General features: G+C 40.6%; 1 protein-coding gene across 1 annotated transcript in view; it reads right to left on the bottom strand.

Moving 5' to 3' along the window:
* Nucleotides 1–17,733, bottom strand: part of LOC106086955 (dynactin subunit 1) — a 28,321-nt gene extending 10,588 nt beyond the window's left edge. The window contains exons 1-3 of the mRNA XM_013251794.2: nucleotides 17,580–17,733; nucleotides 17,325–17,405; nucleotides 15,840–17,240 (exon numbers count right to left, since the gene is read on the bottom strand). Coding sequence (XP_013107248.1) covers nucleotides 15,840–17,189 — 1,350 coding nt within the window. The 5' untranslated portion in view covers nucleotides 17,190–17,240; nucleotides 17,325–17,405; nucleotides 17,580–17,733. The remainder of the gene's footprint in view (nucleotides 1–15,839; nucleotides 17,241–17,324; nucleotides 17,406–17,579) is intronic.

Raw genomic sequence — 17,733 nt, 5'->3', positions numbered from 1 at the left:
TTTCTTGAAAAGTTTTCGAAATAAACTGTGACCCGTTATCACTATGTATAACTTCCGGTACCCCAAAAGTATTAAATATTTCTTTGGTAAGGAATTGAATCACGTTCGTGGTTGTCGTCTCTTTCATGGCCTTTAGGAACATAAATTTAGTAAAATGATCTACTACTATAAATACATAGTAGTTTCCTTTCCTCGACCGCGGGTATTTTCCCAAAAAGTCGATATAAATTTTCTGAAACGGCCTTTCTGTGACAACTTCATTGCCTATCTCTGGCATCATGTTAATATTGGAAGATTTTACCTCTTTGCAGACCTGACATGCCCTTATATAGTTCTTGACTTGGACAGTCATACGGGGCCAATAAAAGAAACGGCGGATCCTTTCGAGGGTTTTTCCAATCCCACCGTGTGCAGCGGTGTTTGGATTGTGGCATTTCTCTACAATATCTTGGGTAATACCTTCGGGTACCCAAATTTTCCATTGGTAAGGATCGGTTGGATTAGAATCAAAACCGGTTCTCTTATATATTTTACCGTCTTCGACTTTTACATCTGGTAGTCTCTCAGCATTTTCGGTGACTTGTTTGATGAGCTCGAAATAATCATTGCTTTTGAATTCCTCCGCATCCCAGTTCAAGACTTCAGCATCTATTTCACATACTTCGAAATCTTGAGGCGATCTTGATAACATGTCGGCCACAATGTTGTCTGCGCCTTTTCTGTGTTCTATATCAAAGTTGTAGGCCTGTAATTGAAGGGACCATCTGGCCAGTCTGCCGCTCAAGTCTTTAAGGGTCATTAACCACTTAAGGCTGGCATGATCGGTTATCATCGTAAACGGCATCATTTCTACGTATGGTCGGAACTTTTTTATTGCTAGCACAGCTGCTAGGCATTCCTTCTCTGTTACCGTATAGTTGCGTTGGCAAGAATTCAACTTTTGGGAATAAAAAGCGATTGGATACTCTTGATTCTGATCATTCAATTGAAATAAAACAGCCCCCACTCCATAGTCCGAAGCATCGCACTGTATAAAGAATCTTTTTGAAAAATTCGGGTGCCTTAGAACTGGGGCTGTTGTTAACGCTCGCTTTAAAGTATCAAAGGCTTCGATGGCCTCAGAAGTAATGGTGAATTTGCCGGATTTTTTTAATAGGTCGGTTAATGGTGCGGTAATCGTAGAAAAATCTTTAATAAACCGCCGGTACCACCCAGCGGTACCTAGGAAACTACGAACCTCACGTATGGTCTTGGGAATTCTTATTCTTCTGATTGCCTCTACTTTCTCAGGATCAGTTCTTAATATACCACCTCCAATGATGAAGCCTAGATATTTTAACTCCTGGAAACAAAATTGGGATTTTTTAAGTCCAATTGTCAGGTTGGCCTCACTTAGGCAACTTGCTACTTCCCTCAGAAGTCTCATGTGCTCCTCGAAGGTACTTGATATGACGAGCAAGTCGTCCAGATACACAAAAACGTTTTCTTTCAACTTTTGGGGAATAATTTTGTCCATTAGCCTGCATAGACGTTGCGCGGCGTTGCAAAGGCCGAATGGCATCACCCTAAACTGATAGAGGGGTCGGCCTGCCACGGTAAATGCAGTGAGTGGCTTGCTTTGTTCGTCCAACTCAATCTGCCAGAATGCATACTTAAGATCGACGCTGCTTATAAAGTATGTTTCGTCGATTCTGCTGAGTATCCCATCTATATTCTGTAAAGGATATGCATCCTTTACAGTCAATTTGTTTAGTTTGCGAGCGTCCAGGCAAAAACGATTCTTTCCGGGTTTTCGTACGATCGTAGTACGGTTTGACCACGGACTTTCGCTTACTTCTATCACTTCTAACTTCAGCATATTATCTATTTCTTGATAAGTTATCTCTTGTACCGCAGGAGAAATGGGATAGTATCGGTCCTTAAATGGAACCGCATCTTCAACCAGGGTTATCGTATGCTTCTCCAGTGTAGTTTTTCCTAACCCGTGCTCTTCAAAGGTTTTGAAACACTTTATAGCCGAATCTAGTTCCTTTTGTTGCTCTAATGACAAATCATGTGGCTTCATTTTGTGGTCATTTTTGTCTTTAAAGTGATTTTGCAGGTCTTCTATGTTCATTGCTTCTACACCTACTATATCAGGCGCTAGGCCATACGCTCGCCAGAAATCTATGCCCAAATATAGGGGCTGCTCCAAATCTGGACAGAGGTATATCAAAATCTGGTGTATTTGATTATTGTACTCAATATAGATTTTTGCGCTTCCCAGAATTCTGTGTTGGTGGCCACTGGCCGTCTTGACATTGCTTATCATTGGCTGATATTGTAGGTCTAGTTCCTGAACGACTTCGCGACACCCTTTGCCCAAGAAGCTGACTGATGCTCCTGAGTCGAGCAGACCATTAAAACTTTTTCCTTGAATCTTTACCTCTAAGTATATTCGTGGGTCATACTCATTTCGGCATATTCTTTGTACCGCTTCTATGACGTTTCTCCGAGTTCGGCGCCTTTCGCCAAATTTTGATCTAACTTTTTTAATCTTATTTGAAATTTTTTTCGAATTTTCTTTCTCAAATATTCGTTCTCTCACTTCTTTGTAATTTCTCTGTCTCTCATCAAAAGACTTATAATGTCTTTCAGCGGGATTGTACTCGATACTCTTTACTTCAGCGTCTTGAGGTACCGAATCACTTTCTTTCCCTCTTCTCAATATATTTAGTTTACAGGAGTTTCTGATGAGCGTGGGGCTCCTGTCTTCCCCATGCCTCCTTTCCGGTTTTCCTGGCATGCAGGGCATACTGGGGCTGTTACGTCTGGCTTGCCACAACGATAGCAGAACAAAGCTCTTTTAGGTGACGGACAATCCATAAATCCATGGCCCTGTAAACGGCAATTCCAACAAGTCAATTTTTGTCTTGAATATCCTGGGTTGATTCTAATTGCCTCAACCTCTTCATAATCGACATTCCCTTCGTTATCCTCTTGAGAATATACATGGTCATTACTATAAATTTCATTGACTTGTCTTAGGTGTCTATGCTGTTGGAAATCCCTGGGTGCTCTTTTAGGAAACATCCTTTCCGCTTCGTTAGATTCCAAGCGTAGCTGTTCTACCGACGATATATTCATTGGGTAAATAATTTTGCCTATGCTCTCTTTAATGTTTCTCTTCAATATCCTTATCATGTCATATTCCGATATGGGCTGTATTAATGTCGATCTGATCTGGCACATATTGTGGAAATACGAGTCTACTGACTCATTCATTTGTTGCTTGCGTTCCACTAGGTCTCTCATAATCTCGCAGTTACTTGTAGTGTTCTGATAACGGCTGCGTAAAGCGTGTTTAAGCCCAGGCCAATCACAAAATTGTCTCGTTTTAACCCCTAGCCAAAACCATTCTTCTGCCTGTCCAGATACCAAAACATGGAAATCTCTTAATACCTCACTCCACGGAATCTTATACTGTTCTTGAAGATGCTCAAGACGAAATATGAAAGTATCAATACTCATTTGCCGGGTGTTTCCGTTAAAATTTAGTCCAAACTTGTCTATTCTAAGTTTTAGAGTCTCGTTATCTCTTCTCATTAAGGGCATATTATCCCGTGTACTCTCAGAAAAATAAGTTGGCGTATTATCACTTCTGCGGTTATTACTGTTAAAATGACCTAATTGGAGATTTTGACTGCCCGATGGCAACCCTAAATCTTCATTTCCATTTTCCTGTCCATTGTGTACGGGATTTGAAAAGGTTGGATGACTTCTCCCATCTGGCCGTTCATCAATGTTGTTCACCAACACATTGCCTCGGTTGTCATTGTCTCCTCTACTACGAGTCAATTCCTGAACCGCTGTTGCCAAATCTCCAATGGTCTTCTTAACATCAATCATTTCATCTCTAACCATCTTCTTTACTTTATCCTCCAAAACCCTTTGTATAGCCAAGGCCTGACCTATTTCTATGCCCCTCATATTGGGGTCCATGTTTCCATTAGTCTCGGGGGTATTTACTGGCTGACTTCTATTCTGGCTATTACTGGAAGTGGTCGCCGTATTCTGCGGTGCTAAGTTAATGCTTCCTGAGAGATCCCTCACTTGATAATCTTCATTCCTAGATGTATTCGCCATGCTGTTAACTCTTTTCTTATATTTTCTCCTTTTCGGTATAACATATGATGAGTGGTTTAGGTCAAAAGCTACTTGTCTTATCCTTTTTCTCGTGGCCGATCTCGTTTGAATATTCATTCCTTCCAAAGAAACAGAGTGCCTAATATCTTTAATGGATTGTAATCCGTTGCCTTAATCTGATCTAGATGGTTCCCTCTTTTGATGTAATTCAAAATCACGTTTTGTACAAAAATTTTAAGTTAAAATTTCATTTTCGATATTATATAAATTCTCTAAACCAGATTTGTTGATAAAAAAAAAATTCTTTGTATCCTATATAAATCTTCAAATCTGGGGTGATGGTTGTAAATGGTAGTGTTGCGGTAAAACTTAAATCATGCTGGCCCTCTGCGTGCAGAGCGTTCTATTGTGTGTTGGAAATCAATCTTACTGTAAACGGAACATTATCTAACAATTCACATTTGCTCACTTTGACGATTTTTTATTAATCGCCCTGATCAACAACTTCTCCTTATCGGTACTACAAACTTCAAGTCTCCAACCCTGAATGGCTACCGTTGGTAAAATTCTGTTAATTCGCAAATGAAATTTCAAGCAGAAACTATTTACTTTAGTATAACATGCAAATACAGTCCATTGGTCTATTGGGTCTAATAATCTAGAACTCCTAAGAAATTACCAACTTACTGTAAGGCATAATCTATCCACTTCTAAGATAATGTGAGCTTAGTCAGCTCCTGTCGTACATCTATCACCAGAGTTATCTTCTCTGTAACGGCTACGAACTGTACTGACTAAAGATCATATAATCCCACAAGTCTTCCAGGTCTATTGCATACTTTATTAGTCTATGTACTGTGTCTCGCTGTTATACACTTTATCATTTTCTATCGTCGGCTGATAAGCCGAAATGCTTTCGATTGGGCGCCATATTGTTATGAGTCCTTGGTGGCACTAAATTGATTGGAGGCCTAACTAGCTCTTGACGGTCACTCTTGGGTGTGGCTTCATCCCATCAATCTAGCCCTAAAGGACTGCAACAATTAAAAAATGCAAACACAACAAACAAAACTAAGCAAAGCCAACACACACTTATGAACGAGGGGTAAGATGTTTTACCCTGGCCGCCCACCCTGCCATGGCCGCGAAGGTAATCCCTTCAGTCTCTGCGACCCCATAATCCGCCTCACTTTTCCACTTACCTTTCACTTCATCACCCCATTATGGTAAAACTTTAGCACATCATGTTCTTTAAAATGACAATTATATTATAAATTTGTTAATTAAACATGAGGCTAACCATAAATACATAAATAAACATTCCTCAAGCTATATGATGTTCATTACAAAAAAAAATAGTAAATATGACAGACAAAAAAATATATATATATATAAACTAAGAACCTTAATGCCTAAGAAGCCAATATTAAACACTGAAATTACACGAAATCACTAATGGCGACAATTTCGAATTCCGGACTATGTATTCATAACCCTCAATGCCACCGGAGGCGGTTATTCTAACCTGACTAGGATTTGAAGAAGCTCCCTAAAATCTAACAATCAGAATTAAAACGTATATTGCCTAACCACGGTAACCTCAAGTTCTGAACACTTAACCAGACGCGATTTGGCCAAAGACAAAAAAAAAAAACAAGAATTAGATTTCTATACGTTACAAGTTTAACTTTGGCTTGGCTAGCCTAAATAATTTCTAAAACTTAATCATAGCCTTATCTAAATATTCAATTATATTGTTCTTTTTTTTTTTTTTTGGTATCGTTAAACATATAAGATCTTTTCCTCGATTGCTGCTGTACTTTCTCCTCTTTTCGCGTCTTAAAATATGATTTACTGATGCCTAGACAGTTATCACAACTTCGTTCCAGCCGGGTTTTTTTTTTTTTTCTCTAACAAAGTTCCTTTTTCAAATTGTTGAGAATAAAATTGTTACCTGATTTCCAGGAATTTGTAGTCAGGAGGATTCAAACGGGGTTTACCAAAAAAATAGTACGCTGGTCACCACCTTTGCCCTGTCCCAGATTGTGACCAGCTTCTCTTGTTATTTTCGCCTCCTGAATTGATTATCCCAGGGCATCAATCGATGTCGTTTCAATATTCAGTCTCGACTAATGAGGCACTACTGGGAATAAAAATCAAATTAACCTCAAGTCAAATTTAAAACAAAACTTCAGAGCGCACCTGATTTCCACTAAAAAAAATAATTATTTTGATGTGACCGGCTGTTCAATTCTCACACTTTATCAGCTTACTTATATGCACTTTGAGTTATAAGTAACCAAAGCAAACTATTTCCTTTTTATAATTTTGGTACAAAACACCACAGTTCAAAATTTGATCTATGCGCACTCGCAACTAAAAGTTCTGCCTTATTCGGCTTTTGAATTCAAAATGGCTTGATCATCATCTTAGCAAGCTGGGCTTGGCCCAACCACTTCCATATTAGCCATCTTATCGAAACCTTTCCATTAAAACCTATTCTATTTATCCCTTTTTAGGTAGCTACTAACTATCTCCCTCTTAATTAATCTCTCTTACCCCGCCCTCTTATGTTACCCTTAATCTCTTATTTTAAACGTATAACAAATTTTAAATTCATTCATAAGATTCGGTGGTCCATCTAAATACAACGTTTACACTAACAAAAAACTACAACTACCCTTTCTCTCAGTTACATGGTAACCCTCAGTACTCTTTCATGCAACTGCGTATGTCAATGTGATTTGCCATTTGCGAGAAAAAACCCATAGAAGCACGCCGCCAAAAAATAATATTTTATACTAAATCAAGAAACAAGAAATTATTAAACGTTCCGGAGACAATAGGAGCCTGGTGGCTTGAATTTCCGTCTCATTGTCCACCACGCACCAAGATCAATCAACACCATATCACATAGCTTTGGGTAATTAATCGACAAAAGTGCATCAAATAGAGGGCCTAAACACTTGCCATGGTAAAGGCAAATTACCCAAAAACCGTGAGCCAAAGGAATCATGGTAATTTTGCACATCATTATTTGCCTTCAACTGCTCCCAACATCCAAAGGTGTGTAAATCATAAAAAAAACAGTGGCCAAAGAAACTTGCGCACATGCTGTGGTGCAGGGCCGTATCGAGGGTTCAGGCGCCCGCAACAACTGGGACAAACAACCTGGTTAGAAACACAGACACAACTACGATCACTTACAAGAACAAAGTCGAGTAAAGAAGTAGAATTATGTACAGCACTAAAATGAGTAGGTATAGAGTTGTGGACAATTGAAACATTAAGCCGCCTACAACTTTCGCGCACGCTATAAGAACACGACAAATCAAAAAGATTATTATTGAAATCTCCCAAAATTATGACGTCAGAGTATCTCACCAAAACATCAGCAACTTCACTTTCAAATGCCCGAAAATATCCCCGCGGAATATATACAACACCAACAAGAACATTTCTAGAACTAAGTAAGAGTCCTACAAACAAACATTCAACAATCCCATATTGACTACCCCTATAAACCACTTTGTACCATATAGACTTAGAGACAAACAAAGCAACAACCCCACCTCTCACACACGGACGATCATTTCTGCAACAAGAGTATCCTGAAATTTCAAATCGACTCGACGGTATACTTGGTTTAAGCCAAGTTTCGCAGACACCTACTACACTTAACAAACTGTCAACAACAACATTTCTTATTTCGTTAATTTTAGATGACCTCTCAGAGAGGTTAAAACTGCGGCAATTAAAATGCCCTACACTTAAATTATCACTATAAGCACACAATGAGGAGCGAAAAAACGAATTATCGCACGTAATATTACCTAAGTTGCAAGTATTCATAACTAATGACGCTATAAGGGCTCAATGAAAAATTAATTGCTAATACAAAAAAAAAAAATACAAAATAATAAAAATAAAAGGCTAGTACGCACGGGATCCATTGGTAACGGTGCTAGCCACATTTCCATTAGCGTTGCTTGACTCAGCACTTCCAAATAATTGATCACATTCAGTCGCACTCACAGTTTTAACGTCACCATTCAGAAACGTAAGGCACACCTTGGGAATATCTCCATTTATTAAGACGTATCTCAATATTCGCTTTTGTGACCGCAGCTTACGGCATTTAAAAACAAGGTTAGAGGCAGGTGCGGTAAGATGATCATTTAAATACACACGGGAATCAACCTCGCCACCAATTACATCGTTTAGTCTGATCGAGTTAAGCCTAGAATAGTTCGCCATAATCAAATCCCTGGTATGAACGGAATTGAACTTGACCAGCATCATCCTACCACCGGAAATATAACAGCAATGATTAATATCACTGGAGGCAACCTGCACTCCGCACAAGCGGGCAATCTGTATCACTGGCTCACGCAGATTTGTAATTGATCTCGGCATGCCATTTATAAGAATATCCGCGCGATTGAGACGTCTTTGCTGAACCAAATTAAACTGCTCCAATTGCCGTATCCTCTCACACAGCCTAGCATCAACATTGGCAATATTTTGCTGACAAACAAGAACATCCGATTTGACTTTCTGAATTGAAGCAATAAACTCACTTCGAAAGGAAGCAACAACACCATGCACCATTGTTTGAAAATCCTGCAAACATTTCTGCATCTGCTCATCAAATTTTTGTTTCATGGACTCAACAAAGTCATCAAAAAGCCCACGAATACAACTAAGACGATCATCTGCTGCTTGCTCAGATGGGTCAACACGTATACTCTGCAAACCAGTAAGGAGACCAAGCGTACCACTCTGAGAATGCACGGCGTCAACAGAATTAGATTGACTGCTATTGAATGATGTTGTCCCCAAAACGCTGGAATTACCGACACCACTGGAACGCGCATCACCGGCACTATCTTTAGCAAATTGACTGCTATTGGGTAATGCACCCCTCAAAACGGTGGAGTTAGCAACACAACTGGAACGCGCAGAATTGACTTTATCACCAATGCACTTCTTACAGGTGAACTGCAACGACTTGTTTGTTTTTATTTCATTACTAGAAATATTGACGCACTTAGTGTGGAAATAATTGGGGCAGCCAGAACACCCAATACTGTAAACACCACGAGTGATGATTTTACCACAAACAGGACACTTCCAGCTTTTAGGAATAGCATGTTTAACAGGTGCAGGAACCATGATTCAAAGGCGAACAATGGCAAAACAAATCAAATGAAATGCCGGGAAAACTAGGCAACACACAGCAACAACAACAAGAGCGCAGAGCGACGGGAACAAAAAACCACGAAATAAATGTGGTATCCAAGTACGAGATGCAATTAGCTTATTAGGCAGATGACAGCAGCGCAAAAATTTCGTAGATCGGACTACGATACACTACTTTATTTTAATATTTAATTAATTTTTCACGGAGCTCAATAAAAACACTTAGCTTCTCATGATTATCGATTATCGATATATATGGAGAAAAAATTTTACTTACAATGTACACGGCTTATTGAATGCGAAAACTTAGCTTACATGTCGCTAGAGGCATACCCACAGATTCCAGTGCCCCTGGAATATATAAGGTAGTTCCTAGTCTCGTAAGCTCGTCTGCTTTAGAATTCCCTGGGAACCCAGAACAGTTTAATTTTGAACTGTTCAGCCATCTCGTTGAGAGATCTGCGACAGTCGAGGGCGGTTTTTGTGTTCAGAAATATGTTCTCCAGGGATTTAATGGCTGCCTGGCTGTCTGAGAGGATATTTATGCCAATCGTGGTAATGATATTATATATTAGCCATTCCACAACTTTCTTAATTGCAAGAATCTCTGCTTGATACACACTGCAATGATCGGGTAACCTCTTCGATATGACCAGTTCTAGATCTTTAGGTTACACCCCAAAGCCCAACGGTTCATTTAGTTTGGAACCATCCGTATAGAAGTCTATGTAACTTCTGTTACCAGGCATATCGTAGTTCCAATCGGTTCCATCAGGAATAGTGGTACATTAATTTTTATCAAAAAGCGGCTCAAGTAGGGTGTAATCCACACTTCCTAAATCCCCAACTTTTACCAATGGCTCTCTTGCAGGTGTATAGGGCAAGAGTGACCTTTGCAAAATTTTAAAATTTTGGATTTGAAGTTCAATTTCCTGTCCAGCGCTTTCTGTAAATGGGACATTCTCTCTCGACCCAAGGAGACAGGTTCCACTGTAGACAACTTGTATCTCCTACTGAAAAGAACTACTTCTGTCTTGCATGGATTTATACTCAGACCATTTTGGGTAGCCCACTTTGCTGTTGCACGTAGAGCTTCCTGAAGTGTATCTCTTAGAGTGCTGGGAAACTTTCCCCTAACCGCAGTTGCCACTTCATCAGCATACGCGACCACTTTTACGCCTTTTTCCTCCAGAGACAATAATATATTGTTAATGACTATATTCCAAAGAAGAGGAGACACAGTACACCTCCTTGAGGAGTTCCTCTCCTGACCCATCTTTTAAAATCCACAGATCCTGCCGTAATGCATCTTTTAGTAAGTAAGTTATTAATAAACATTCTTACGGTAGAGTTAACGCCTATAAACTCCAACTCCTTTATGATTGACGTCGGTTTTACATTATTGAAAGCACCTTCAATGTCAAGAAATGCTAACATTGTATATTCCTTGACAGCGAGAAAACCCTGTATGTAGCCAACTAGGTTGTGAAGGGCTGTTTCAGTGGATTTGGCTTTACTATATGCATGCTGCTGCCACGACAGGCGATCTCCAGGTTTCTATCACCTAAGATATGTTTCTATCAACCTTTCAAGAGTCTTCAGCATAAAGGATGACAGACTAATATAGGACGAAAATCTTTCGCCTTCGTGTGGTAGGGTTTTCCTCCTTTCGGAATGAAAATGACCTTCGTGTCCCTCCATCCCACATGTATATATAACATTCTGATACAAGCAGAGTATATCTCCCTATGTCAGGGAACCAGTCTATCAGACACAGCTTGTAATTCAACCGATGTTACATCATCAGGGCCTGGCGACTTAAAGGAGTCGAAACTTCTTATCGCCCCAAGGATTTTCGGCTCAAACACAATTTCCCTAATAACTTCCGACGAATGCATATCAGTGACAACCTCTTCTGGCACCACATTGTCCGTTGGAGAATTTCCCGGGAAATGTGTATCAATGAGTAGTTCTAGTGTTTCCTCACTAGACATTGTCCATACACTGTAATAGGTCTCGAGGACAGAATCTTCTTTAGCCTAGAGGCCTCAGATGTATGCTCCACGAAGCTGCAGAATTCTACCCAGGATTTGTTTTGAGCCTTTCTAAGCTCGCCCTTATATTTTCTTAGCTCAGCCTTATAGATGTTCCAATCGTGTGGTGCACTTGTGGCGTTTGCTCTGTTGAAGTTTTCTGCAGTCCTTGCTTAGACCAACCAGCTCTGGAGTCCACCATGGTGGTCGCGGCTTGGCACTAGGGCATGCTGACACAAGCGAATCATTCTGAGCCTTCGAGATCCGCTTGACCACTATGTCTATATCCTCCGTAGTTTTCACTTCCTTTTCTAGTCTAGAAGGGATTGTGGGGTAGAATTTGTGCCGAAATTTAGCCCAATCCGTCTTTCTTCTGTTTAGCCGAGGGACCACTACTTCAATATTTTCTCCAAGGCTAAAACTAATATAACGATGATCAGAGAAGCTGTGGTCATCCAACACTTCCCAATCGTATATTCTTCCTCTTATATTTTCCGACACAAAGGTAATATCTGGTACCTCCTGCCTGTTCCTGGTAATAAAGGTCGGTTTATCCCCTTTATTACAAATTGCCAGATTGCAACTTATAAAATATTCAATAAGCAGCTCACCCCTTTCGTTGACATGCGAACTTACCCACACTGGTGATGTGCATTAGCATCACTTCCTACAATGAGGCTTTTCTTCCCTACAGAAGCAGCTTCAACCAGCGACTTAAGGTTTGAAGGCGGGATCTCTGAATCGCGTGCCATATATAGGGAAGCCAGCCAGTAATGCGATTTGTTTATTTCAAGGCTGGCTTCTACTAAATCTTCAGTGCTTAGCGACGGAAGAAGAAAAACATTTAGACTACCCTTTGCAAGAATACAGGCTCTGTGTCTCCCATTCCCAGTACTTTTGAGAAGTTTAAATCCCGGAATTCTTAGTCCACGTACCGTTCCCCCACACACCCATGGTTCCTGGATAAGAACCACGTCAAATCCCCCAGCCATCAGGAGGAGGAGGAGATTTATCTGTAGAAACCGGACCATAGTCAGGAGTCAGAAATTTCGCCACTGTTGTGTTAGCCTCGTCTTCTGACTCCACCAGTAGTTCATCTTCACACGATTCGTTAGAACTTGTCATGATAAGCTTCCGTACGCATCCAGGGGAGGTGAGAATGCTGTGGAACCATTCTTCCTCAGGAGTACTGTATTTTCTGGGTTCCGTGCTTCTCCGCTGTCGCGCACTTTGAGCCCAGTCCAAAATTGTGATCCACCCACACAGAGCTTGTCGGGTCCCGTTTCGATGCCATCCCCTCCCGTCTCGATTGTGGCAGGGGGATTTTCAGTCTCCTGCAATCCGCCAGACTTTAGCGATGTGGTCGATAGTTCCTCAGGCAAGTGTTCAGAAGCAACTGCTGATTCGTCTCCTAATTCTCCAAACCCACCGCTTCTATAGACCTTCAGTTTCAACTTGTTGAATCCGTATGACACAATCCCATCAGACTTGTTGAGGTTTGCGAGACAGCCGGAGTTTAGTACGAATACTGCATGTCTCCGGTCACCATCAGCCCCATCCAATCTACTAATCTTCCAGTCGGTGGTTGAAAGATTGGGATTACATTCCCTTAGTCTTCCACGTATCGCTTCAGGATCTAAGGGAATCCTTGGTATCCAAGCATGCCCCATTGTTCGAGAAGCAATATCTTCCTTCTTGACTAAATCTAGTGCTGCACCTGGCCAGATCTCACCAATCTTTTTTAGCGCACAACGAAACATTTCAATTGAGCGTTGATCGCCGAAGGAAATTTGTCTGTATCGGCCTCGATACCAGCCTGCATCATCACAAACTGGAGGAGACCCAGGAAATTCCTCAAGGACATCGGAGTATACTGAGTATACCCTAGCGACATTAGCAAAGGTTCTTGGACCCATCTCACTGATGTTCGCCCTAATCCTCCAGGTGACCGCTGCCTTTTGGCTGACTGCGGTGCAGTTTCTGAATTTAGACGTGTAGTCTTTGAGGTAGCCTGTGCAGCGAATTCCTGAGCCCAATTTAGGGAGTCCCTCTCCCTATCAGTGAGAGTCTTGCGGAGTGAAGTAACAATACGTCCGCTCGACTCAACGGTTCAACAAGAAAAGAATAGTTGTGTGTAAATAACATAATTTTTTAATTACAAACAACATGACAACAATTTCCAACTATATCTTTATTATACCCACCACCGAAGGATGGGGGTATATTCATTTTGTCATTCCGTTTGCAACACATCGAAATATCCATTTCCGACCCTATAAAGTATATATATTCTTGATCAGTGTAAAAATCTAAGACGATCTAGACATGTCCGTCCGTCTGTCTGTTGAAATCACGCTACAGCCTTTAAAAAAAAGAGATATTGAGCTGAAACTTTGCACAGATTCATTTTTTGTCCATAAGCAGGTTAAGTTCGAAGATGGGCTATAACGGACTATATCTTGATATAGCCCCCATATAGACCGATCGGCCGATTTAGGGTCTTAGGCCCATAAAAGCCACATTTATTATCCGATTTTGCTGAAATTTGGGACAGTGAGTAGAGTTAGGCCCGTCGACATCCTCCGTGAATTTGGCTCAGATCGGTCTAGATTTGGATATAGCTGCCATATAGACCGATCTCTCGATTTAAGGTCTTAGGCCCATAAAAGCCACATTTATTATCCGATTTTGCTGAAATTTAGGACAGTGAGTTGTCTTAGGCCCTTCGACATCCTCCGTCAATATGGCTCAGATCGGTTCAGATTTGGGTATAGCTGCCATATAGACCGATCCTCCGATTTAGGGTCATAGGCCCATAAAAGCTATATTTATTATCCGATTTTGCTGAAATTTGGGACATTGCGTTGTCTTAGGCCCTCCGACGTCGTCCATGAATTTGGCTCAGATCGGTCCAGATTTGGATATAGCTACCATATAGACCGATCCTCCGATTTTGGGTCTTAGGCCCATAAAACACGCATTTATAGTCCGATGTCGCCGAAATTTTGGGACAGTGAGTTAAGTTAAGCCCCTTGACATACTTCTGCATTATCGTACTGATGGGTTTAGATTTGGATATAGCTGCCATATAGACCGATCTCTCGGTTTTAGTTTTTGGGGCCTAAAAAGCGCACTTATTGTCCGATGTTGCCGAAATTTGGGACAAAGGGTTAAGTTAAGCCTCTCCACATATTTCTGCTATGGGACATAAGGTATGAGTTTTGCACCGGATTTTGACGGAAGGTGGTTTACATATATACCCAAGGTGGTGGGTATCCAAAGTTCAGCCCGGCCGAACTTAACGCCTTTTTACTTGTTTTACTTTTGTTTTACTATAAAGCTTTCCAACCCATAATAATGGAGGAATTACCTAGCGAAGTTGCGGAAAGGAAAGGCCAAATTACCCAAATTTTACGGCAGCAGGACGAACTAACAAAATAATTGCCGAAGACAATATTCTTCTCAGACGAAATGTGAACTTATATGAAGCAGCCCATACGTTATTTCCAATTAAAATTGACGAGGAACTCAAAACACATAATGCTGATCTACATACTGATAAGCCAGCAGCAATTGTAAGTGAAACATAAACATAATTTAATGGATTAGTTATGTATTTTAACTTCTATTTTTTAGATTTCTGTGATGAGAAAAATTTTGTTGGGCAGTTTGACCGTATTTTCGCCAAAAATATAATAATTGACTATAACTATGATGGAACTAAGGATAAAAAGAGTCTAAAAACCTAATCAAATTTTGTAAACGGATTACAGGTAAGTTTTTAAATTAAAAAAACTAATCTTATAGTTGTGTTTCATTTATCAGATGCGGTAAAAACGGAAGGCCTTACACACGAGTTGTACGTCGCAAATTTGCGAACAGCTATGCGAAGAATCAAAAATACCAGCGACAAACAAAATCAGGGACGTAGCCTGGATTTTATTTGGTGAAGGGGCCCACCCCACGTTTTTTCTAAATCGCAGATTGCCAAAATTCTTCCGATACTGTGCAATTGGTAAAGATACCTCAAACTTTTTTTGAAAATTGTGGTCTCTACTGGGTGAGGGAACTGACCCATTGGCGGTGACATTTGGTTAAAGTCAGAGCTGAATTTTATACTGCTTGCCAACACACTATTCATAGGCCAATCCTAGTCTTTCACAGCCTTCAAAATGTTGTTGGCTTTGCGAATAACTAAGTTTTACAGTGATATAGTTTTGACGAATCAGCTCCAGTATTTTGATGAAATATTTTCCCCACCTAATTAGCCTCTCAATGACACTGAAAAGTTAGTTATCTAAAGAATCTTAATCCCAAAATATAATACAAATCCCCCTGTCGTTGTGAAACACCAATACAACTATTCCCCTAATACTCCAATTATTCACCAACAACACTCTGCGCATTTAAAACAAAATTTAAGAGAATCAAAAAAAAAAAATCTTACATAAAAAAAATCTTACTTTGGCAAGCCCTTACCTGTAAATCAGCTACAGTAGCTTCCAATTCATCGATTTTTGCCGATAATTTCTCCTTGGTTCTTTCCAATTCAGCAACTTCAGATTTTTTCATTTCCAGTTCTTTGGTCAACTTTTGTATGTCATGCTTGTCATGGGCGGACAAATCTCTAAGTCGTACCAGAGTTTCTTTCATGCGCAGATTTTGTTGCTCCATTTGTTTGAATTCATACACGGAAGGACCACCTTCACCACCGCCCGAACCCAAAGAGGTTTCTGCCTTATTTTGCATTTCAGAGCGCAACAGCTCTAGGTCGACTTGTAACTCTTCAATGCGTTCCTTGGCAGAGTCCAATTCTAATTGCAAAGTGTCCGACTTTTCCTCTGCCATTTCTTTGTCCAGCGTAATCAGCTCCACATTATCAGCCAGTTCTGCCATTTCTTGGGCATGTCTCTCTTTGGCTTCAATGGCATCTTTGGTTTCTTGTTTGGCTCTTTGGAGTTCTTTTTGCAAAGAGGATTGGGCTGCCATGATTTTGCTTCGAAACTCCTGCATTTGTTCAAACTGCACCTTCATCTTGTCGAATTCACGCAAACGTTCTTTATCTTCGTTGCGTCTTTGCTTCAGGGTCTCTAGCTTTTCGGTAAGATCGGCCACCTGATTCTGCAGCTCGTCATTGAGTTTCTTTTGTTCATTCAAATTGGCCTTTTCATCGGAGCTCAATTGATTGGGTGGAGAGGTGAACGAAGGTGAACGCATAGGTTGTGAAGGATTGAATTGAGGTTTCAAAATCTCCATGAAACCGGTTTCCACAAATGAGCTCTTCTTGCCATTATTGGGAGTAGCATCGCCGCCAGTCAATGACAAATTGGAGCCCGAAACCTCCTTTGATAGATTTGCACTTGCCGCAGAGGGTTGCAGACTTTTGCGACTTGCAGTACTGGCAGTGCTACCACTACGTTCTGTCAAGGAGGTCAACTGTGAACGTGAACCGCTCAGCGACAAACGACTGCCAGTAAGCGAAGGGCGAGACATACTTGGCCGGGTTTTAGTTGGTTGAGGTGCGATATGCTTGAGGCTGTCAGTGGAGCCCGCTGATACATCTTCCGTGGATTTGCGGCTTGATGTATCAGGCGCCGGTTGTATGACCTTTAATTGCGTAGGCCTCACAAACATACCATAATTGTCCGAGCACTCAAAATAGGCAGTGCCCTTAATCGAACCATTGTTTTTGCCTTTTGGCTCATCCAAGACCACACCTACCCACTTGCCCACAGCAAAACTTGTCATGCCCACATAGGCAATGGTACCTTGCAGATCCTTGCCCGTGATCTCAATGCGAGCTCCCACCTTTATGTTTTTCTCCGACATTTTTTGGTTGGAGGCCAATTGCGGTTTTGGCAATTTCAACTAAGAAAGATGCTATACAATTGCAAGGAAGGGAGATGCCGAAATAACGGCATATTAAACAGAGTAGACAACAAAAGACAAGGGCATTGAACTTACCAAATTCTCTCTAAATTTCTCACCAGCCTGCTGGTTTTTATCCTTTAGTTTGGGCGTGTTATTAGCCAAGACGCAATTCACCTATTATTAAAAAAGGAATTAGAAATGTTTTGCATTTCTTTTCTGCCAACTACTCAAAATTGACATCATTATTAGTCACAGCCCTGTTTTTTTTTCTTGGCCATTATTTAAGCCCAGCTACCAACAAACAATCTTGCAGGTTGATGCTGTCCCTTGGGATTTTAAGCAGCTCACCTTATTTCTTATTATTCCTTTTGTTGCGAAAATATATATGCTATTATTGCTCTTTTAATGGGGTTTCTAGTTATTTTACACTAGAATTCTTGCTTATTTTTTCATTATTTATCCGATGCAGTAGTAATGCGAGCAAAAACTAAAAAAACTTTGA

Source organism: Stomoxys calcitrans, chromosome 1, assembly GCF_963082655.1.
Source record: "Stomoxys calcitrans chromosome 1, idStoCalc2.1, whole genome shotgun sequence".
NCBI lineage: Eukaryota > Metazoa > Arthropoda > Insecta > Diptera > Muscidae > Stomoxys > Stomoxys calcitrans.
The sequence above is the reverse complement of the archived record's forward strand: the minus strand, read 5'-3'. Positions and strand labels throughout refer to the sequence as shown.